Consider the following 22,717-nt stretch of genomic DNA (forward strand, 5'->3'; position numbering starts at 1 on the left):
AAATCGCAATTATCATTAAGCAAACAAGAGGACACTTCATGCTGATTCCATGGTCAAAGTATGCGCGCTCCAGGGTAAGCCACGTTGGCGGGTCCAGCACTAGACTGCAAAGTTGAGACGCCAAGCTAGTGGACGCACGAGACCTGAAACAGATCCATTGTGGCTCTTGAAACGGGAGCAAGTGACATCATTGCAACCTTTGTGGGAAATCCTTTCGTTATCTCCGTGCCAAGCCGCATGTCAAGGCAATGATGGCAAGTCTTTCGTCTCTAGGTAATCGGGTCTTGTATAACTGACAGACGTGCGCTTATAGCATAGATGGATATTAATTACACTCACCACATGAGCCGCCGAGAAGTATATACGTCCCCTCTTATTGTTGAAAAGCAACTAAGAGTAAATCGGATATACCGCCCTATCGGGTAGACAGGTGGAGATGTACTGCCCTGATAAGTGGGACAGGGGCAAACCTGGAGGAAATCTTTATCCGTGGGTCTCTCATGTAACGTGATGAATACGATATGCAGTGTTTGTATACAGTTATACAACTACTGCGAAGGCGTTGCCACGGCTGACTTTACTTTATGGAAATTGGCTTCGATGCTAGAGCCGAGAGGGAAGCCATAACATCGGCACATTCAGCGGCTTTGCATGTGAACAATGGTCATTTCCCCTCTTTTCCCTAGATTACCCCTTGTTTCGCCCCACTGTTCCCTGATCTCATCATTCCAGATGCAGTGGAGAGTCTGCCACGTGAAGCCAATGTTTCTATACCTGGACATTCCATTATCACCTGGATATCCGGAATTACTGGTTCCTTTGGGTGTTTCTTCCGGGCGCCGGTACTTGTTTTTCTCCTTTGAGCCTTTGAGGTCTTTATTTTCAAACATTATAGGGGCTCAACGCAGCAGGTGCTTGTTCATGATCAACGGAGCCGAGCCAGAGTCGGCCTAGTCAAAACGCGGAATTTGACAGAGGTTACATCGGATGTACGCCAAATGGGGCAACTCCCCTGGCAGACGCACCACCAAGTCTGATCCTTGGCGAGTGCCGTTGAACCTCCTTGAACGGGAGACACTAAGTGAATAGTACCGGAGCGCTAACGCAAGGTGACAGAAAGCCGGACTAACGGACAGACTGGTAGTTACACTAGATAGCAAACTGGTATTTCTGTCTGTGCCAACTATGCACCGAGCTATCTGATCTTGGCCCGCATACGGGGCACCGCAGCCGTTGCAGTCGGACGGCAATACCGCAATTAGAACGTAATGCAACGGTTAGTACAGTGCAGGCAGGTATAATACCGAAGCACAAAAAATACAATAGCAAATTCCACCGTTTCATATAAAGGATCCCGTCGCCCCCAGGAACTTGTTTCTTGGCGGGATTTCCATCCTGACAAACTTTATTTGCGCAGAAACCATCAATTGATCTGTCCCCCATTATGGCGGCTCACATTGAGAATCGAGGGCCGCAGCTCATGGCGGTGAATATCACCTTCTGGGCTATGGCAATCATCACTTGTCTTTTGAGATGCTATGTTCGGCTGTTTATGGTCAATGGGTTCAGGAAGGATGACTGGCTGATGGTTGTCGCCATGGTATGTTGAGCCTCAAGGGATACCCGAGCATCCAGCAATTGACCTTCTATTTCTCTAGGTATTCTTCACTTGTTATGCGACCTCATCGACTGTTGGTGTCACGTTCGGCACTGGAAGACACCACGACGACCTCGAAACCAACCAAATCCACACTGCGATGATGTGCTGGTGGTTCTGCTACCTCGGATACACCCTCACCATGATCGCCTGCAAACTCTCCATCGGTTATTTCCTCCTCAGAGTCACCACCGAAAAGATCCAACGATGGACCATCTACCTCGCTATGTTCTCGACTGTCATCTCGTGCGGCATCTTCTTCTTCGTCACCCTATTCCAGTGCCATCCTATATCGTACTTCTGGAACAAGGACCAAGATGGCAAGTGTATCAATCCTGGTGTCGTCATTGGACTGGCGGCTCTCTACAGTGTTTTCGCTGTCGGCTCTGACCTTGTTTTTGCGCTGCTTCCTGGGTGGATTGTATGGAATCTGCAATTGCACAAGCGAACGAAATATTTTTTGATTCCTCTACTTGCGATGGGTTGCATGTACGTCTTGGTTATACCACAGATGAAACCAATCATACTGACAGTCAACAGTGCTAGCGCAGCCGTTATTGCTCGATTCCCATACTTGCATCTTCTTGGAAAGCCTGATTTCCTCTGTAAGCTCACGATACCCCTGATTACGTGGCCATCAACTAACCTATTACTATCAGGGAACACCACTGACATCGCCATCTGGTCAACTATCGAGCAAGGCTTGGCCATCACAGCAAGTAGCTTAGCAACCTTACGGCCCCTGATCAAACAGATCGCTTTCCGCCTGAACCTGACCAGCAAGCCCTTATCTCTCGGCCCATCTGGCTATGGATCATCACCGCGCACTCCTGGGCCCGGAACACCAAGGGCCTTTGGAAGTCGAGAGGCGTACACACTCTCGTCAGTGAGTCGCCAGGATGGCCATGAAAAGAAAGCGTCGGCGTTTGATTCGAGACAACCAAGTGATCTCAAGCTTGGTATTAAAAAGGAGACCAAGTGGGAGGTCAAAATAACCAAAACTGCCATGAGTGAGAGCGAGGAGGAGTTGCACTCGCCAAGAGCATGGAGGAATAATAACATTTAAAAATATCTAAGGTGAATATGCGTATTGAATAGCACAAACATACTTAATCTCTTATATGATAACTCTTAACAATTAATCCGCATATCATGTGTAGATGTGCTCCAGGCACTCTGTGAATTCACGTTCTCGACGATCAATAAATCCTCGTTTCTCATAATCTCCAACCAGCTGCTTAGTGAGAAACTCCACGGCTTCTGATGTAATCTATCTCGGCGTGAGTCTCGGGCGATCTAGTCCCCTGCCCATCCATCTCACACGGCTCCACGTTGACCTGAAACGGTCTCCAGTAGTGAACCTGACCTGGGTCGTCCCCCTCATACTCTCGAACCCCGGGACTTCCACGGCGCCACCTTTCGGGAGACTGAGGATAGTTTAACTGGCTTGAAGTTTGCGGCATATATCGGACTGAGTAAAACGATTCTGTCGTAGGAGCTGACCGAACATCACGCTGCGCCTTTCGCTTCCTGCGGAGTAGCCATAGACCAATAAGAGCTGCCAGTAGAACAACTCCAGCACCGACAGCGATACCAATAATTGCCCCTCTCGATAGTCCTGATTTTGAGCTTGATCCTCCTGTTGATGAAGTAGCCGCCGGATCACTGCGCCCATCATCGAGCTTCGTGCGTTTGGTAAAGACTGCTTTCATACTGAGCAATGTGCCAAGATCATTGTTGACAAAACCATGGTCAGGCTTAAGCTTGGTCGCACCGCCATCTTCCGTTCCCCCAATAACGCTCGTCACAAAATCAGGAACCTTGTATCCGAAGAGACTCGGCTCATAGCCTGCCCAAACCTTCTTGAAATTTGACTTAATCTGATTGCCCAAATCGATGTTATGAACGCCCCAGACTCCTTCGACATCACATGTTTTATCCAGTGGAAATGCTCCACCGATGGTAAACATTTGTGAGCCTTGGTTGATGACATCGCATGATAGGCTATGAGATGGGTAGTAGCCTGTCTCGTTTTGGTCAAGAGGATAGCTTTTGATCCATGTGAAGGATGGCAAAGAGAGGATATAGACGTCATCGAATCCAGGGCCCTCCAGTCCATGGCCTCCGTTTATGTATCTATACACGAGTCAGCATCCTGAAGCACTTGGTAAAGACTACTCAATTTGACCGGGTTGCTTACATGTTGTAGCTACTGCGATCCTCTGCCCATACAGCCCCAGCACAGAATCTTCCCCGACTCTCAGGAATGGTCCCGTTCGCCTTTTGAACGTGCCACTTGTTTGATATCATATCGTAGAGGAATATCTCATCCAATGGCTGTGGGACCATTGTGCCATTATCGCCAGGATCCTGAAACCCACCAAAGTAGACCAGCATTCCTCGGTCGCTCGCGGGGATGAATGTCATGACTCCTTCCGCGCGTCTTACATCGTCCGGTCCCGATAGTTTCGCCCACGTATTGCTATCCATCTGATACCGGATCAGATCTGACGTCGCACGCCGCTCGCCGGTCCAGTCTGGTACAGAAGCTCTGGACAGGTAGCCTCCATAGTAATATCTAACGAGGTCAGTACTGGCTGTTGCATAGAAACCACTGAGTCCACTGAAACTATCAACTTACCCTTCTCCTCGCTCCTTCACAGTTGTAGAAGCTCCATAGCTGACGCGCTTGATATCTTCGGAGGGGGGTCCAAAATCATCCCACTGATCATACCATATATCGTAGGACATGAAGTTCGAAGTGGTCGGGCTGCCACTAAAAAACTCGCCGCCAAAGAGGAATAAACGGTAGTTGACATCGTCTGCCCAAAGTGCGCCGCCATGTACGGAAGGAATCGAGACATTTTTGCTGAGGTTTGCATGAATCTGCGGCATATCATCCTTGCTGTTGTGATCAAGGTCGTGCCACATCAGCCAGGTATCTGAGAAAATGGTTACTTCACTCCGAGCAAGATACTGGAATACAGCGTACTTGTATAATTCTTTGGGTCGGTCTCTAGCGGTTTCCAGTTGACCAGTCCACCATCAATGTAGAGTTTGCGATCTACCACTGCTGTTTGGTGTCCAAACCGCCGACAAAAGTCCTTGATGGGATCATGTTGGACTGAAAGATGAAGACTGGTGACCATGACTGCAATGGATAAGAACCAAGAATTGGCCGCCATTGCATGGAGTAGATTCTGAGCTTCCGACGCCCTATTAGTCGAGAAATAATTGAGGGAATGCTTCCGTATTATCGTGACATGTTTGAAAGCAAAAACGGGTAAATTACATCGTGGGAGGGAAGAGGCAAGTACAGGGGGAGATAAGGCCTTGCTATTATACATTAATCTGCAGTGCTCAGGCCCTTAGATCAAGCTTAAAATGGCTGCTCAGCCTTACGACTAAAAGCAAAAAGGTTGCCTGCAGCCTGTGTCATTCCGCAAATGGTCATGCACCCATCTTCGCCCAGTTGCGTCAAGACGACACTATGGCGGTTTATCCGCTGGCCAGTCATCTTAACGAAGTGCAAAGCTCATTGTATAGAAGGTCACATCGCTCTGTGGCCAAGCCACCACCAGTTCGATAGCAGCTATTTAGAGGCCACGTTTGAGCAACCCTCCGTTATCAGCCGGAAGTTGCGGTTATCTCAAGTGTGCACCCCATGAGCACACGTGCGCAAATTTCCACCAAATGCTGCGGCCCCAAATTGAACAGTCAAATGGACTGACTCTCATAGCTTTTCTTGAGAGGAATGCTAATCTAGTCTTAGGATTATTTATTCTTGGCACACTGGGTGACTTGACCTGACTGAGACTCATCTGATTGAGGTTCACCCCGCTAAGTTCCAACAATCAATGTCACTCCGCAGAAACGCGGAGATACCGCATGAGGATGACCATACCTCGATTACGTGGCGGCGTGTGAATTAATTCATCATACCGAAACCAGATTCGGCAAAAGCCATTACCAGCACATGGGCACCTTCATTGATATGCTATCATACTGTAGAAGATCATGCCAAAGGCTTCGACAGTAATGGCATCAGGAAAGACCAGTGTACTCTCCCGGTACTAGTCTAAATACAATACTGGGCAAATAGCAATTTGGCTTTGGCAGCTACAGAGAGGTGCTATGAAGAATACTGGCTACTTTGGGCAGAAAAGGCGATGGCCAATGTTTTTGTTGTCTTTTCCTAGTGCTATCGATAAGGATCTGAATTGAAGTCCTTTAGAATCTACTTATCTGATATTGCCGTCGTCTGGGCCTGGGATCTAACGGCTAACTATTAATTAACTACAGTAGCGTAGATATCGCCTCCCCATGGATACAGGCAGGTCCCCTCTATATTTCAGGGCTGACTTTACCAGCCTTTAGCTTCCATGTCTCTCTGGCGCAAAAAGCTAAAGTTAAATGGAATTTGCAAACGTCTCAGCGAGACATATGACCCAAACACACTGAAAAGTCACAAGAGCGGGCAGCCAACAGAAAATTTAAGTGGTGCAGGCCTCAATAAGGTCACATACAACACCATGCAATTCACGGTCGCGATACTCCCTTGTTGGGATGTATCACCAGGCACCCACTACATTTTTAGTTCATTCTCCTTTGATGCGGTTGGCTTGTCAGAGTAACATGGCCTCCAATGCCAATGCGACCTCATTTCTCATTCTCATATAAACCTTATATCTTGCAACGTTTGGCTTCGGAATTGATAATGCGGTTGCTACAGACTACATCCTTTATTGTTCTTGTATAGTATATTGAAGCGAAATGCCGTTGACAAAAAGAGAATACACTAATCAGCAGCTTAAACATCTTTGGGGCATTCAACTCATTAGTTTCCCAAGTCAACGGTTGAGGATAAGCTTTGAGCTATAAGCCTTAGCTGCAAATAGCACATGGCGGTCAGGTAACTTAAAAGTCTAGCAGCTCATAAAAAGAGTAGTACTAAGAAACTGACAAGGAAGTCCTTGATGGGATCGCCGGTCCAGAAATTCTGGCGGTCTGAGCACATCGGATTTTGGTCTAAAACACAAAGACCTCAAAAGCGGCCTGTCGCATCAGCAAACAAGCTGTCTACTTACTCATTAAACAAATGTTGATTCTTCGAGAGAACATGCACATCAACCCTCTTCCACTGCGAAAACATTGTTCGATCACCATGACTCAGCCGAGACTTCGAGGCTGCTGTGATAGCTGCACCAAAAGCAAGCTCAAATGCAGCGGTGAGATGCCTTGTTGCCAGCGATGTCGGATACGAGGTCTCGACTGCGTATACAGCCAAGCTCGGAGAGCTGGGCGTCCGCGTCTGAAGCCCAAGACAAGCAAAGCATCAATGACAGCCTGTGTTCGCCGGGAACCACAAACCAGTCTCACCAGTTGTATCAAACAACCAGTCAATAGCCTGCCATGTCCGAAAACCGAATTACCGATCGTTTCAAATCCAGAAGTTCTTCTCTGCCCGCCAGACTCTCAAGGCATCGCATTCTTGCTAGAAGATCCTTGGGCTTCAACACCATGTCCCAGCTCAGACGTCACACAGCCCTCTAGCATCTGCGATTCTGATGACTTGATACTGCAGAACATGCTGTTAAGTAACACTGAGGGCTTTGACTTGTCTCCTGGGAGTCTGAAACATGAGCGGGGGCAAGACCATGCTCTATTCAACGATGGCTTGGAAAATACATGTCCAGTACATGTTGCAACTGACGGGGTCGTACTCGACCATAGCTCTGCAGGCTTATCGGGGCTCTGCACGGTAGCGAGTGAGGACGCAGAGAATACCAGTAGCTATATAAGCGAAGTCGATATAGAGATCAATGCCATCATGGCCACTATCACGGATATCGCCAGACGACCCATCGGATCATATCACCTCGGTGACCACCCATGTGCAACCTCTTGGCCACAGCTACTGGCCAAAGCCCAACTACTTATGTATACCACTGGATCGGGGAACTCGTCCTCTCTACGTCTGGATGCAGTACTACAAGTCTTGTGGGCGGCCGAGCAGGTGCAAAAGCGAATTTTGGGATGTTCAACTTGTATATCTCGAAGCATGGAATTGTCTAGTATCTTGGCTTTACTGTACGATTGGATCTCATCTCGGATTGCTGACGCTCTGGAGGATCTTGCTGCTCTCCAGAGTTGCCGTCTGAAGATCGGCGACTCGGTCCTGACAGGGCAAAACGGCATTATTGGCACATATGAACTTGTCAAATACAGGATCACGAGAGCGATTCGCGTTATAGAGAACATGAACAACACAAGTCTTACTATGAGGGAAGTGAAACAAGGTCAAATGTATAAAATGGCCAGACATCTGCTTGAAGCGGCTGAGAGTCGATTAGAAGCCATCTCTGGAATGATAGACCTGTTGGAAAGCAAGCAGCTCTGCAGTATATAGGATTAAAGGAAAAGATGAGTATTTAGTTATGGCGTTCTTGTGGACAACAGACTGCTGCATCTTATCGTAAACATGCAGGCCATAAAAGGACTAGATGGAAGAAATGTATATATTGGTTGCCCAAAGTATTTATCTGTTTCATCTATCGCGCCAGGTCCGACTAGAAGTGTCCTATTCTCTATGAGTTATGAGAAATGTAAAGATGTTCTTGCCACAATAATCTTTACACGGCCCATAGCCAGTTCTCTTTCCTGGTCAAGTCGTTGAGGATGATGGATAGAGCCTGTTATCCCGGACTTAAGCTTCATACCGATCCACCGAAGGTTCTGTCCGACTCTTATAGCTGCATCCCTGATAAGTCTTCTTGCGATCAACGTACTCTCGTTATCATCAAGTGCAATATTTCCGAATGCGAATTGTTCCTTCATGGTATCCACAGGCCCTTGCGGGCTACCATCTGACTGCTCAGACGATAAACAGTTGTTTTCAGGTGTTTGAGTCCTTGTAGAAGGAGCATAGACGCGTTGCTCTGCTTCGAGAAGCAGCGAGATGCCTTCCAGAGCCAGGAGTGCATTTTGGATTATCCTGCCATCGTTTGAACATAGGAGACATGCTCTGATTCCGACCAACAATGCCGTCAACTGTGTATCGAGGTTCATGACGTAACCAAGACTGCTCTTGTCGGCCCGAGGATGTTCAATTGCGGGAAATGAAGTGCCGCTATGGCATAGGCAGGCTGGTTCATCGGGCCTCTTTTGCTGGTTATTCACAAACATCGGGCTACGAGGTTGCTTGTCGCTTATGCGGAGATTTGACGATGTTTTCAAGAGAGAACAAGAGATGCGGTTTTTTGTATAAGAACACATGGATCACAAGGGTAAAGCAGCACAGATAGAACCAAATTCACGTGGTAGGTATGAACAAATTTGTTTTTCTATAGCGTTCGGACTTGAGAATGACAGGGCTGTCTCGATTCGGCTGATTCAGCCTATCGTTGTCGTTTCCCTCTTGCCGGAACCCTACCAGACTCAGTTGGCTCGGCAATGGGAGCCCGGCAATCACATAAACTTCGGGGCTCCTTAAGATTTAGCCAGGTACTCCCAGCTATGACATACTTAGTGAAAGTCTAATAATCGATGTATAAACTCTATACAACTTCTGAACGAAGTCGAATGATCATATTTAATGATTTCTGTAAACTAAATAAATAACTATTTATCTCGTCCACCACTTTTGGCTCTTCAAAGTCACAATTCCGAAAATCGAGGTCCAGCTCAGAACCCCCAACTGGAACATCCCCGCCAGCCAGGAAAGCATCAATCGCCATGCCAGTCTCCCATTTGTGTGATAGATTTGTAGTCCGTCAACATCAGAAACATACTCTGTATGTTTCTCCCGTAGGGCATCTGGAATGAGCATGAAGCTCCTCCAAACTGTCAGGATAGAAATCTCCAATAATATCCAAAGCGCATGTCTGGGGTATAGAATCACACATCTCAGCAACGTGTAAGTTACTAAGAGCATTAGTGGTCCTTTTAGCCAGATGCATGCCACGTTGATGAATGGATATATGCTTCCTGTTCCGTCTTTGGTGATGAAGGGTTCGTCTTCCTGTTTTTCCTTGTCCACGAACTCCGGGGACTGAGCGCGTTGGGGCCTCATCGCGAGCCAGAGCTTCAGTGTCTTCTGCACTGTCAAAGCTGGATATCCCATGCAGAGGAAAGTATAGTTGGTACGTTCCCATCGAGAAAACATTAGCAACGCCTTCTCAAGACTTTCAGGGGCCATGGTATGAACGACAGCGTTGCTTTGGTAAACCGTCCTCCAGCCGTCGCAGAGAAATCGGTATGCGAGCTCCATATCTTCTCCATGTTTCAAAGGTGCGCCAAGGAAGGTGCTTGTACATAGCCTATCGATATGAGATTGAACGGCATCTGCCCTAAAGGCCGAGAAAGCACCTGGAAGGATCGTGACAAACCCTTCAGCTGAGAGTGCTGAGCGCGGTAGGTTACCGATATGATCGAAGACAATATCCAAGAGTCGCGGCAAAAGACTCTGGAACGAGAAGACGCTGATGCTCGAGATATTCAACACAGCCAAGTGTCCAGCTACAGCACCGATGGAAGGATCCTTCATCAAAGGACTCACGATATTGCGAAGTGCACCCTTCTCCACGACGCTATCTGAGTCGAGGGATATGATGATACTTCCTAGAGCAGTAGCAAAACCAGTTTGTATGGCCTTTCTTTTGCCCTGGTTGTGTGCATGCTGTAAGAGTCGAAGTGTTATGCCAGATGTGGAGACCGAGCCTGCAGCCTTATTGACATGTTCCCATGTATCATCAGTAGAGCCATCATCGATAACAATCAACTCAATCCTGTCTTTTGGATAGTCTGAGAGCTCGATAGACTTGATTGAGTTTTTCACAAACTCGGACTCGTTGAAGACGGGTATGACAATGCTGATGAATGGTAGCTTGTCGTCTTTGGAGAGAGCCTGCACAGGCTCATATCTGATCCATCGCCATATCATGTGCACATATTCGACCTTGTAGAAGATGGTAATAAACTGCAGAATCTTGGCAGACAGCCCGATAAAGATGGGAGGAGGAGTTGGCCATGGTATAAAAGATAGGAGAACTAATCCAAAGATGTTCAAGATGCCAAACGAGAGACGAAGATAAGAGTCTGCCATTTTGCAAGTGCCAGATATTGGTTCTTAAGTTGCAATTTCAAGGCATAAATAATTACGTTTAGAATGATTAGGCACTGAAACTAAAAAAGTGGCAGCAACCGTTGATTTTGTTGCATTTATCCTGTGGCGAAAATAGCCCGAGCGCTTGGTAAGTTCACCGATGAAGCTTAAACTCTCTAAATTTAATCCATCCATCGAACGACATTACCGTCGGGTCGTTTTTAATTGGTCACTCATGAGGTCGAGGGAGTGGGAAAGTGTTGAGGTCATGTCTTAGAGCTTTGATAGGTTCGCCTCATGTTGAGGACTTGCCGAGGCTACATCGCCATCGGCCCGCCCGCTCTAATGTAACGTAGAGAGTAGGGCTCGGGATACGAGTCAGAAGTCTATCGGCGTCGTGTTTGTGAATCCGATAAAGACGTCGTGACAAGGGTCGTGGCTATCGAGTCAAGCCTGCATACCGCAAACTGCAGAAATATCACACCGCCTCTTGTAGGAGCATCCTTACATGCTACAATTATCGAGAAGTAATGATGCTATTGGGGGAAGTGATAATCATCATTCAGTGAGTTGGCGGTGACAATGAAGAATACGAGTTTCACGTAAGCGCAGACTTTTATCAGGTTATTCAGATCAGTGGTCCAAAAATACTTGGCTGCTCTATGGCACATGGAGGACTAACATAGAGGACCAACATCTTGCATATAGATCAAGAGGATAAGAGATAAGTCGATTAGACTTGCTCCTGTAGTAAACATACATGTGCATTTCGTTCAAATTTCCACCATTTTATATAGATTGAAAGTTGACGTAGACCATCCTATCTAAGTACGCTGAGAGTAATAGTATTTACTTGACGCACTTGTGTTCAGACCAATGACAAGCCCTTCAGCTCCTCCTGACGGATGTAGGCAACAAGCTGATTGGTGAATCGTTCAGCTGCCGTATCAATGTATCTTGTCCAGATCTCCGCAAGCCCATATAGAAGCCCAAGCCAAGGTGGTAGACAAAAGAGTAGCCACGTATTACCCGCATATTCAAGCTTTGGAGAAGCAACTTCTGGCTGTTGAACCTGTAGAGTGGGTGATAGAGAAGTTCCATATACCATCCATGTGAGTAACCATCTCAGCAGCGTACCGTGGAGAAGATACACCGCGAATGATCTCTTGCCGAGCCATACCAGGACACGATGGGATAGAATGTCTGCATACCCAGGTAGTAGGACCCCACCAATTGTCAGAAGACAGAATCCGAAGGAAGATGCAAATTTGGGGAACTCAGAGTCCTTGGGGACAATTGCTGACAAGATCTGATTTTGCCAATGTGACCAGGGAGCCAACTCAATGCGGCCTTCAGGGAATGATGCGATGAACAGACCGACTGCTACTGACAAGAAGCCGAAGAAATGGATGTACCGAGACTTGCTCCGTGAGATGCGCTGAGACAGTCTAGAGTTATGCAAGTCATTCATAAAGACTCCCCACCAGAATTGCATGAAGTACGCTATAGATCTGTCAGTCATATGCACAGCAATTCATTTCAAGAAGACTACTTACGTCGGCCACAGGCCCAAAGGTAGGCCCATAGGATTAATGATGCACCCATTCTGAACTTTGCTTGAACCTTTGCAGTTGCAGTGACGAACAGAAGCACATACATCCCGCCTTTGAACAGTTCGAAGAGCGTGCCTTGATGAACATCATACTTATTTCCAGCTCCAGTCCAGGTGCTGAAGATATTGACAAAGAGTTTTCCGACTGCTGAAGATAGCGGCAACTTGTCCTGGACTGTTCGAGTCAGGTAGTAGCTATTTGTCATCTTCGCAGCCTCGAACAGTCCCAGCTGTGTCGCAGCCCACGCTAGAACTGTTGCAACGGCACTCGGATACAACAACCGTGGAAGTCGCCGAAGCGCAGACTTGGAAACGCAACTCCAGCCTGCCTCATAATTGCCCCGTCGAAACAATGCCAATGGTTTCAGTGCACACACATAGCCTGTGACATAGACGAAGATGACGACGCCCAATCGGCCTTGGATTAGAATCCGCAGGAAAGGGAGTTGGAAAAGTCGTGGTCTTAATCCCTCGCCAGAGACTGGAGAGTAGAGATCAAGATCATAAGCCCGTGTAACATGTGCGATCCAGACCAACGTTGACGCGATGCCACGGAGGCCCTGTTACTCGTTAGTTGGTGCTTATCAAGAAACGCCGGTGCTTTACTGTTAACATACCTCGATCCAATGTATGTGTCCTTCTTTCTTGGTAGTCATATCTACTTGATGATGTATGAAGAATAACGAGAGAGAAGGATCCTGCTTTCTAATTGATGATAAGTACAAGTGTTGGTGACTGACACAAGTTTCCCTAATATGGCTTTACTTCTTGAAGAGAAGTAATGCCATAGCCACACAGTGAGCAAAAAATCCCGATTTCCCAACGGCCAGTGCCCCAATGTCAGTGCTTCCATCGCACGCCTCACCTCATCGCCTGGAAAAGCCACTGGCCTGTCCTGACCGATTTCTTCACACGGAACTGCCGTGATGTTACATCGAGAAAGTATTGCCCGAGAGCCAAACTTAAAAGTTAAGCGAAGTCACTCGCTGTTACATCGCTACCAGGAACCAGGTTCATGCACAGACACGCACACGTTTTTCGCCCCGCTACTTAACGTTTAGTAGTTCCCAACTCCCAACGCCCGTAAAGATATCAAGGCGGTGATGTGACGAAGGTGACATCGGTATTGCCGGATCGATGCGTTGATGAAAAGCTTTTCTTCGGGCGGTGAAAGACGTTGCCTTACGATAGTTGGTGGAGAGAAATGCCGGCTGTGGGGTGACACTACCTCGGGTCGGAAGGGTTTATGGGACTTTTGAGGCGGAGATCTCGAGTAGGTCTTGTGACGACAGATTTATACAGAGGTGGGTATGCTGGTTCAGTCCGTATTCTGAATCTTTGCTAGACTCTTTTCGCCTTCAGTTTTCACATCTGCTCACGCCACAAAGCCCGCTCAAGTCATGTCCAGCTTACAGCCAGCCCATAAAGGGATCTTGGTTCTACTCGGGATCGCCCTAGTTTTCTTCTAGTAAGGTACTCGGACCCGTTACGCCAAGAGATTCTAATTCTTTTCAGCTTCCAGGGAAGCTCAGACTATGGTGCATCCTCCACCTTAAAGCATCGCACAAAGGTATACAGTAAGTCAACCCAGAGCACCTCGCAGCATTGAAAGGTCCCCGATTAATCTCTGTAGGACGATGTGTTACACCACGCACTATCGCTCTCACTTATGACGATAATCCTAATGAGGGGATATACGACCTCTTGGCGCTCTTGAAGAGCTACAACGCAACAGCGACGTTTTTTCCAAATGCTCCGCACCATTACCATACAGTGAAGCTGGATAAATACGTCCAAGCTGCATATAAATCTGGGCATCAAATTGGACTCCACACGTTAGTTTTACCAAGTTTTCTGCAGTCTATTCAACTAATGCCTGCTAGGTGGGACCATATCAACCTAGATGAGGCTGGCCGTGACAAGGCGTTGGATAATATTGTATGCTCTGTATATCTTGTCCTCATTCTTTAAAGCTAATGCCTCACAGGAAAAGATGAATGCATGGCTGTATGATGTGATTGGATCTAGATCCAGTTTCGTCAGGCCTCCTTATGGCGCATGTGAAATTGATTGCAGAATGACCCTGAATGACAATGGGTACAGCATTATACAGTGGAACATGGACACAATGGACTGGATCTTTGGAAAGGATGACAAATATGAGTCCACCATTGAGATCATCAAGAGCTGGGTACGCAATCAGCCTAACATCGATAAGGACGACTATGCAGGACCTATCGTCTTGATGCATGGCCGTTACCATACAAGCGCCACAGTTGTAACGCAACACCTATTGGATCTCTTTACCTCTAAGGGTTTTAAATTTGTATCTATTTCGGAATGTTTGGGCTTTGATAGACAGTAGACCAATGATATCATCTCCAATCGACGTTTGGTACCTATACGAAAGAGCAAAGTATAACGTCTAGTCATATGCCAACGGAAGTGCACGTCAATTTCCGATCCGATAGCCCTCGCAGTACTATGTTTATGCCGTAAGCTTCTAGGTGCATAAATGTCTTGGGCCGATAGTAATATTCTGTAATAACAGCTCTATTCATTTACGCGTTTAAGCTAATGAGATGTTCTTCCGTCAATGAAATGACAATAACCAGACTACGTAAGTTTACCACTTAATCCTTTTTATGATAGGATCAGCGAGCTTAGCAACCCATACGTTGGTGTCGACACTGGCATCAGCGACATCTCCAGCCTCGGGAGTATAAACGTCAACGGAACGCTCGCTACCTGTGTCCGCGTTGCCACTAACGACATTCGGCTATGCTCTGTGTAGCTTTGGGTAGCGTCTGTGTAGTCGAATCACTTTGTATTCTTCTTGATAGCAATGTTCTGAAGTCGCAACAAGAAGAAAGAAAGGGCGGTTTCCGTAGTCATAAGAGCCTCAAGAAGGGTATTTAAACAGCATTATTTTGGGAAATGGGTCTTTGCATATGTATATACGCTGCGTCAGGCGGAGCCATTTGCAGAAAGAAATATGTACTTGGCATCGTGATGTAGCTCAACTATCTGAATCACTAGACCTGAAAACTCCGTTCATACAACCGCCTCTCAACTTGAAACAATGTCGCAAATGGAAACTCGTGGATTTGTTCCAACAAACTATTCAGTCATGCTAATTAGTAGCTTAACAGTGGTTCTGTCCGTTGCCGTTGAAGGTTCCAGACTGGTAAGCACCACCAGCGTTACCAAGGCAGTCAGCTACAAATTGTTAGCAACACTTCTTATACTTGATCCATTTCTTGCCAAACTCACCAACAGTGACGAGCTTGAGGTTGTTCTGCTTAGCCCAGTTGATCAAGGCAGGAGTGAGAGTCTGCACCGTGCTGGCGTAGGTCTCGTGCATGAGGGGAATGTGACCGTTTCCACCAGCACCAGCCTGCTGGAACTTCTGCAGACTTTGCTGCGCCGATTGACCATTCCAGTCACCGGAGTCGACATCGTCGGTGATGACCTTGTATCCGAGCTGCTGCATGGTGGGCAGCACGTTGCCGCCGGTGGCGAGGTAGGGGGGTCGCATGTAGGCGGGCTTCTTGCCGATGATATTGACCAGGGCCTGCTCGACCTTCTGCATCTCCTGCTTGAGCCCGTCGGTGCTGAGACTGCCGAAGTTCTGGGGGTGAGTCCAGGTGTGACTGGCGATCTGGTGGCCAGAGTTGTAGGCCTTCTTGATGGCGGCCTGCTGGTTGTAGATGCAGCCGTAGAGAGTGCCGGTCAGGAAGAGGGTGGCCTTAGCGCCAGCGTTGTTTAGGATGTCGACGAGCTGGCTGGTGTACTGTCCAGGGCCGTCATCGTAGGCGAGAGCGAGGACACCGGGTCGGGTGCATTGGCGGATGACAACACCGGATGCCTGGCGGTTGAAGAGCTCAACGGGGTCCTCGATAGCAGCACCGGCGACGGTGCCAACGAGCAGGAAAGTGCTGACAGCAGCCTTGAGGAATGACTTCATCGTGGATGAATATGTACGAAAAGATAGATATATACACAAAGTGAAGAAAGAGAAGTGATTGACAAGGTAAATGTGATATTGATTGTCGGTGCCAAGGAGTGTTTATATAGGGATGATCACTGAACGAGGTATTGTTTCAGCAAGCAAACAAATTCTCTATTTGAGCCGGCCCGAAGCTATTCCTCCCTGATCATAACATTGCATAGATGAATCAGGCCTTTGACCCCCCAGTGGGAATATGTCCTGAAACGCTGCTATGTTGTGTTCAGGCTAAATTCGCGACCCCCTGTGCCCCTAGCAATTAAACCACAAACAGACGGAATAACCCATGATTCGACGGGTGATTTCAGAGGCTGGGTCAATCGATGCAGGGCAGCTGATAAACAGCCGGGCTCCTCGATCTGGAACGTCGCCACGTGGTTCGACAATGCGGAGACTGGTTTTGTGACATGCTGCCATTCTGAGCTTCAGCTTTGACTTTATTCGACGATCCGGGCATTGTTCCTCCGGCATTGCAGTGCAAGCGGTTAAACTGGGACCGGTTTCATCCTCTCGGAAGTGGTTACTCGACTCCACAGGCTAGATCCACAGAGAGACATCACTAATAAACGGTCAGCTTCCAAGTAAATTGTCAATTAATTCGGCATTGAACTTGAAGTGCCCTCCTTCATTTTACGTATTTTACCCGGTGGCAAAATGCAAAAACTAAGCACAGATATTGAACCCCAGATCTAATATAACCCATTCCCCTCATTCTTCCCAGCCCTCAACCCTCTTCTGTACCGATACTGTAACCTCATCAACTTAGCCACGCCATTTATGCCGGGTCAGAGGGACAATCGATCGTGAAGTTACCGAAAAGCCATGCGCTTTTCTCGGAATGTCGATACCCGCACGGCTATTCACAAGCTTTGATGTGTCGTGACCTCTTTAAAGCTTGGAACCAGGTCTCCGCACTTTTCGGGCGTAAGGATGTCTTCCAGCGCGGACAAGGTGATCTACATCCGAAGTATTTACATAGTCGGGGCTGGCATCTGCCAAGTTTGTCAGGCCACAAAGACGCATCGCGGTTTCCAGCTCGTCTCGTAGAACTTGGGGGTGTTAGTACTGGAAGTGTTGCTTGGACTTTTGGTAATTGTAACTTACTATTGAAGGCGTGTTCAACGCCGTCTTCACCGTAGCCGACTGAGTAAGCGAATGGTCTTCCAAGACCAACAGCTGATGCTCCAAGGCAGATAGCTTTGAAAACATCAGAACCTCTTCTAAATCCGCCATCAACTAAAACGACGAGTTTACTGAACACTTCAGGGCAATTCTTGTGAAGCTCCAAGAGTAGCAAAATTGACGGAGGAGCTGTGTCCGCTGCGCGCCCTCCATGATTGCTTAGAACAATGCCCTGTACATCGTGTTGCATAGCCAGTTTAGCATCTTCCCATCTCTGAATTCCCTTGATGACAATCGGGACGTCGACCTGAGCACGGAGCCAGGTGATATCATCCCAATTCAGAGATGGATCAATGAACGAGCCTGTTTGACGTGCCAGCCCCGATCCTTTCCAGTCTTCCCCTGGTCCGACGTTCGCGCTTTTAACTCTCTCGTCAGCTTCTCGCTTGGACACGACGGGTAAATCTGCTGTGACGAAGAGTGCTTTGATCTTGCCAGTTTTTGCGACCTTTTTCAGCAGGTCTTCCGATAGTTTTCGGTTCTTGTTCACGTATAACTGGAAAAAGGCTCGTTCTGGCGTGACGTCAAGGACATCTTCATGTGGGAAGGAAGAGGGTGTTGCCAGTGTCTGAATGATGCCTGTCTTTGCTGCTCCTTTGGCTAATGCGAGCTCTCCTTGTTCGCCACCAGTCAAGGCTGCGCCAGTTGGTGAGATGTATACTGGTAATTGGAGATTGCAACCGAATAGCTCGGTTGTGGTGTCGACTGTTCGGACGTCTCTCATGACTGCTGGCCGTAGCCAGATTCTACCGAGGAATGAGGCGTTTGCGTCACGGGTGAGATTATCGTTTGCTCCTCCACTGATATATGCCCATTCCTTCTTTGCGAGTGCTGTTGATGCTACGATCTCAAAGTCGTGCAAGTTGATGATGTCGCGAAGAGGAGGTCTCTCACTGGGATTACTTGATTTGCTCTTTGCTTGCCCATTGGATTCTGACTCTTTCTTGTTGCTAGATACTTTGAGAGATCCAAGGTGATATTTGGCATCTAGTGCTTTCTGGACCAATGACGGCGCGTGAAAACTGTTGTACTCGTCACTCGCATCCTTGCCAGCATATTGGTAGATGACTTTTCCATGTTAGCTCTCATAATAATGCCGTTCTTATACAGTTATCGGCTACTCACTCTCGGCACCTCCTGGATGATCTGGCGCAAAATCCGTAAAGTCGTAGACTTTATCATTGATCGCCAGCCATAGGTCATCCGGCGTGTTATGCGCGGCGATGTCCTCTTCGGAAAATTCTTTCGACATTGCTTGCTTGAGGTAATTGAAGATCGATATCGACGCAGTCAGTGACAGAAATGCCTCCTCACGCGAAAGGACATCCAAGAATGTATTTAACGTATCGGAATTGCCAATCACAAAAGGAATTCTGGTGTTCAAGTACCCGGAAATCAAATATCTGTGCTCCGATTGGTGGATCTGTTACACCCCGCATCTATTTCGGGTTTTATCCGAGGTCAAGTCTTCTTGTCTCTCGGATGCTACCCGGGAGCCTCTAACGATTGCCATTGTATTTGTTGCAGCCTACTGTTATTGTATAAACAAGCATGTGTTTACTAGTATTGTATAACGGCTCGTTTCTATTTGACCTGGAAGTCATTTAGAGATAATTGTATTGAAATCTGCTCTCCACATCGTTTTGCTTGCGGCTCCAGACTCTTGGAATTAGCTAACCATCTATCTGGAAATGTCAAAGAACGAACCAGGTTCCTTGCAATCTCCACCACAAAAACATAACAAGAACGCAACATAGTCTATAAACTATATCCAAGTCGATAGCACCTAATGATATCCAGAAGCAATGAGCAAATGACACCAATGCAAGCAAGAAACATCCTGCTTGGGGCTGAAGCATCGGGAAATCCATAATCCGTACCTTCTCAGCAACGCTTATCTTAGCTCGATTTTGGTTATCCGAAGCGGATCACAGACTCACCAATAGACTCATCATTTGGGTACAAGCTAACTTCTTTCTGCAATTAGCGTCAATTAGCACAAAATGATACCGAGCAGGTGGAAAGCTGAAGTTCCTGAACTGGCATGCAAGCCAAGCTAGTAGTCAATAGCTCGTGTAGCTATATGCCACTATCTAGATTAGCTGAACTCCCTGAAGGTCTCGATCGACGACCAAACAGATCCAGACCAAAGCCACGAGAAAAAACATGAGCTCACATGCGTCGCTCAGATTAACAACAATGCCCAGTGACAATCCTTATAAAGACGGTGTGGTCTGCAAAAGTGCTCTTCTGGAGATTGTGATAAAACAGAACCCGAAATCTCATTTCTCGATTCATCACGATGGTCAAAATACAGCTTTTCTACTCATTGGCCTTTGTTGCCTCAACTCTTGCTGCACCCTCAGGGGTCTTGAGCTCCCTCTTTTCATCTCTCGATAAGCGAGCATGCACCAATCCCTCAAACATGCTTAAAAATGCTGGCTTCGAGTCCAAATCCATCAGTGAGTCCAGTCAACAGCCAACAACATATTCCCAAAACCTTTTTCCATCACTAGCTCGTAAATTCACTTCACCATTGACAATCCACTAACATGCGTCAGAACCATGGGTCTATGCTCCGTACTACCCCAAGCTTACCAGCCAGAAGATCGTGACATCTGGCTACAAGAGCGACCACGCTCTCCAGATCTCTGGTCTCGCCACGACACAGAACGAATACGGCTTCAGCAGACTTGAACAGAACTTCACCAACTGCAAGTTTGGAAAGTACGATCTTTCATGGTCCATGTACCTCCCCAAGGGTGCAGCTCAGGGCCTGGATCCCCGCCAACCTGGAATGACTATCTGGGTCTACGACCCCAGGGGCCAGGGCCAAGTTGGAACACTCGCCTTTGGACCAAACTCTTTCAACAGCTCACTTGGATACCCTGTGCAGCGAGCAACGCACAAGACAAATCAGTGGGTTAACCTGTCGATGAAGCTGCCGTATAACATTAATGTCGGCAAATGTACCTTGGTCATCAATTGGATTGTGCCGGGTCAAGAGACGGGCAAGGGAGATGGGAAGTTGACACTCAAGCTCGACAACTTTGTGCTAAAGCCTTCGAAGTAGAGTAGCTGTAATTGCAGTATCGCTGAATTGGCCTGGGGGTGACATGTATATACTCGGTCTTCCTCTTCGGGCTCAGGAACGACAAGAACGCTCTACAGAGACAGCTCTTATCTGAGGAAGGGAGTTAGTTATAAGCATGCTGAAGGATCTTAATCATTAGGAGAGCCAAGTTTATGAGTTTCTTTCATCCAGATCTAATTAACCTTCTACATCAATATGCAAATGCTACGCTGCAGCCGCAGCTATGAGTGCCGCACCAGTCCCCGAACCGTCTCTTGTAAGCTCTATTTTTATCCTTGCTTCATTTGCCTTCCCAATCGCTTCAACGTCGCGCAGAGCAGTACGCATAAAGCTCTCAAAAGCAGTATGGAACTCAAATAGTGAGCCATCGACCGCAATATCAATCACCTCTTCTGCCAATTCCGAGGACTCAAGCGTGTCCTTGGAGTCATATGACGACCCGCTTGGCGATGTTGGTAAAGGTTCTTCGGGGCTTATGCAGCCAAACATGCGCCGTATAAACCGAGTGAAGGTGTTTCGCCGGCTGCCGGTTTGCCTTGATGTCGACACCTCGTGTATTTGATGTGTATGACCTCCGAGATCCGTCTTTTGAGACATGCCTGAAGTATCAAGCCTGCCAGACTGTATGATGATGGCAGCAAGACCAGCACCTACTAATCGAGCAGATCGTTTCACGATAACAGTAGCCAACGTTTGGATAGTCTGTAAGTCCTTCGACGTTACACCCGTTGCTCCTATCGTGTCGGTGATATAAGATAAAGCTGACGGCGAATTCTCTGGTGTTGACTCTGCGATCTTGGACAAGAATGCGCTGTCAATACCCATGTGGGCGTAAACAGGGCTACCATCTGGAAATGACATATCTAATGCATCGTCGCGCATCAGGTCCAAGAGTGATAAGCGCAGTAGCTCCCCGAGATACATGCCGGAGACCATCTTCTCAAGAAGGCCACATCCAGGATCTGAAGAAGACTCATCGACTAGTTTGTCGAACCGTGTTTGAGGAAGAACCTTCAGCCCGTCATCCCATGATCCCCATTCTGTATTAATCACCATGATTCCGTCACTATCAGGTCGTTTTGTACGATCGGCTGTTGTATCGAGTCTGTGAATATTTTCCACGCGCTCAATATACGCAGCGTTTGTGCCGGTCCCGAGAATTATAGATGCCAAGGTGGAGTTTTTCGTTTTCGAGGTATATGCTCTAGTAAGCAGTGTTCCGACTGCATCGTTGGCCAGAACGCAAACTCGCACTGGTAATGAGATCTCATCAATGGCTTCCTGTAGCAATGCGCAAGGATCTTGGCCCAGAGTGCTTGGGATGTCCCATCCTTTGTCCCAGTGGACGAGGGTACCGCTGGAGATAGAGGTCTGCTCGCAAGTGAAGCTGAATGTGAAGCCAAGGTTGAAGGAAACATCGGAACCCTCACTACTTCTCTCACTCGTATGCTCGTGAAGGAGGTCTTGGATCTTCAGGGCGATGAAACGAAATAGAGGTTTGTGACTTGAGTGCACGCGAATATCATGCGGGACGAAGTGCTTCCTCTGAAACACATCGAACGTCGAGTCACCATGAAGCGTCACAGCACACACGCGACAGTTTGTACCGCCAAGATCAACTGAAAGAAAAAGGCCCTTCTCTCGGCCACTTGGGATATGAGTGACGAAAGATGGTATCTGATAAGCATGCTTGTCTTTCAAACCATGTTCTGATAGGTTGGGTCAGTAAGGAGATACACTCGAGATAGCAACACGCAACGCATACTTATCTGCTTCACAAAGTAATTCGTTATCTCCTGTATCTTTTCGCTCCCGACCTCGAATTCTTGGGCAACCGATTGAACAGTCGCCTGCTGGCTGTCCCCTAAGCCATCCTCCAACATGGCAAAGCAAGACAGGCGAAATAATACGTAAAGATGGAAACTGTGAGTACGGTACGCATTGCAGAGGCAAGGTCAAAGACTAATACCAAAACTGTTAATAATTCCGCAGTCAGCTCAATCCGCATTGACCAGGAATGCAGCAATCTCATCGGCATACTCAACGGCAAAGTCCGGCCC

General features: G+C 47.6%; 11 protein-coding genes across 11 annotated transcripts; 4 read left to right on the forward strand and 7 right to left on the reverse strand.

The window, feature by feature from the left end:
- Positions 1-1,444: 1,444 nt before the first annotated feature.
- On the forward strand, positions 1,445-2,723 carry FVEG_05766 (hypothetical protein; the record flags this gene model as incomplete). Its single annotated transcript, XM_018894001.1, has 4 exons — positions 1,445-1,600; positions 1,659-2,146; positions 2,198-2,262; positions 2,317-2,723. 4 exons carry the CDS (start codon positions 1,445-1,447, stop codon positions 2,721-2,723), a joined length of 1,116 nt encoding a protein of 371 aa, XP_018750966.1.
- Positions 2,724-2,895: 172 nt separating this feature from the next.
- Positions 2,896-4,842, reverse strand: FVEG_05767 (hypothetical protein; the record flags this gene model as incomplete). The annotated part of the gene is made up of 4 exons (XM_018894002.1): positions 2,896-3,793; positions 3,858-4,235; positions 4,299-4,599; positions 4,650-4,842. The coding sequence occupies 4 exons, from the start codon at positions 4,840-4,842 to the stop codon at positions 2,896-2,898; spliced, it is 1,770 nt and encodes a 589-aa protein (XP_018750967.1).
- A 1,979-nt stretch (positions 4,843-6,821) lies between these two features.
- On the forward strand, positions 6,822-8,066 carry FVEG_15721 (hypothetical protein; the record flags this gene model as incomplete). The annotated part of the gene is made up of 1 exon (XM_018904914.1): positions 6,822-8,066. One exon carries the CDS (start codon positions 6,822-6,824, stop codon positions 8,064-8,066), a length of 1,245 nt encoding a protein of 414 aa, XP_018750968.1.
- Positions 8,067-8,251: 185 nt separating this feature from the next.
- Positions 8,252-8,725, reverse strand: FVEG_15722 (hypothetical protein; the record flags this gene model as incomplete). The annotated part of the gene is made up of 1 exon (XM_018904915.1): positions 8,252-8,725. The coding sequence occupies one exon, from the start codon at positions 8,723-8,725 to the stop codon at positions 8,252-8,254; it is 474 nt and encodes a 157-aa protein (XP_018750969.1).
- Positions 8,726-9,281: 556 nt separating this feature from the next.
- Positions 9,282-10,760, reverse strand: FVEG_05769 (hypothetical protein; the record flags this gene model as incomplete). Its single annotated transcript, XM_018894003.1, has 1 exon — positions 9,282-10,760. One exon carries the CDS (start codon positions 10,758-10,760, stop codon positions 9,282-9,284), a length of 1,479 nt encoding a protein of 492 aa, XP_018750970.1.
- An 868-nt stretch (positions 10,761-11,628) lies between these two features.
- Positions 11,629-13,028, reverse strand: FVEG_05770 (hypothetical protein; the record flags this gene model as incomplete). The annotated part of the gene is made up of 3 exons (XM_018894004.1): positions 11,629-12,263; positions 12,317-12,932; positions 12,990-13,028. 3 exons carry the CDS (start codon positions 13,026-13,028, stop codon positions 11,629-11,631), a joined length of 1,290 nt encoding a protein of 429 aa, XP_018750971.1.
- A 744-nt stretch (positions 13,029-13,772) lies between these two features.
- Positions 13,773-14,737, forward strand: FVEG_05771 (hypothetical protein; the record flags this gene model as incomplete). Its single annotated transcript, XM_018894005.1, has 5 exons — positions 13,773-13,840; positions 13,888-13,949; positions 14,006-14,207; positions 14,256-14,310; positions 14,360-14,737. 5 exons carry the CDS (start codon positions 13,773-13,775, stop codon positions 14,735-14,737), a joined length of 765 nt encoding a protein of 254 aa, XP_018750972.1.
- Positions 14,738-15,517: 780 nt separating this feature from the next.
- FVEG_05772 (hypothetical protein) lies at positions 15,518-16,339 on the reverse strand (the record flags this gene model as incomplete). The annotated part of the gene is made up of 2 exons (XM_018894006.1): positions 15,518-15,591; positions 15,646-16,339. 2 exons carry the CDS (start codon positions 16,337-16,339, stop codon positions 15,518-15,520), a joined length of 768 nt encoding a protein of 255 aa, XP_018750973.1.
- A 621-nt stretch (positions 16,340-16,960) lies between these two features.
- On the reverse strand, positions 16,961-18,815 carry FVEG_15723 (hypothetical protein; the record flags this gene model as incomplete). Its single annotated transcript, XM_018904916.1, has 3 exons — positions 16,961-17,430; positions 17,486-18,631; positions 18,689-18,815. The coding sequence occupies 3 exons, from the start codon at positions 18,813-18,815 to the stop codon at positions 17,270-17,272; spliced, it is 1,434 nt and encodes a 477-aa protein (XP_018750974.1). The 3' UTR covers positions 16,961-17,269.
- A 1,050-nt stretch (positions 18,816-19,865) lies between these two features.
- Positions 19,866-20,636, forward strand: FVEG_05774 (hypothetical protein; the record flags this gene model as incomplete). The annotated part of the gene is made up of 2 exons (XM_018894007.1): positions 19,866-20,025; positions 20,125-20,636. 2 exons carry the CDS (start codon positions 19,866-19,868, stop codon positions 20,634-20,636), a joined length of 672 nt encoding a protein of 223 aa, XP_018750975.1.
- Positions 20,637-20,861: 225 nt separating this feature from the next.
- On the reverse strand, positions 20,862-22,540 carry FVEG_05775 (hypothetical protein; the record flags this gene model as incomplete). The annotated part of the gene is made up of 2 exons (XM_018894008.1): positions 20,862-22,366; positions 22,423-22,540. 2 exons carry the CDS (start codon positions 22,538-22,540, stop codon positions 20,862-20,864), a joined length of 1,623 nt encoding a protein of 540 aa, XP_018750976.1.
- Positions 22,541-22,717: the final 177 nt, after the last annotated feature.

The sequence above is a fragment of the Fusarium verticillioides genome, chromosome 3, assembly GCF_000149555.1.
Source record: "Fusarium verticillioides 7600 chromosome 3, whole genome shotgun sequence".
Classification (NCBI taxonomy): Eukaryota; Fungi; Ascomycota; class Sordariomycetes; order Hypocreales; family Nectriaceae; genus Fusarium; species Fusarium verticillioides.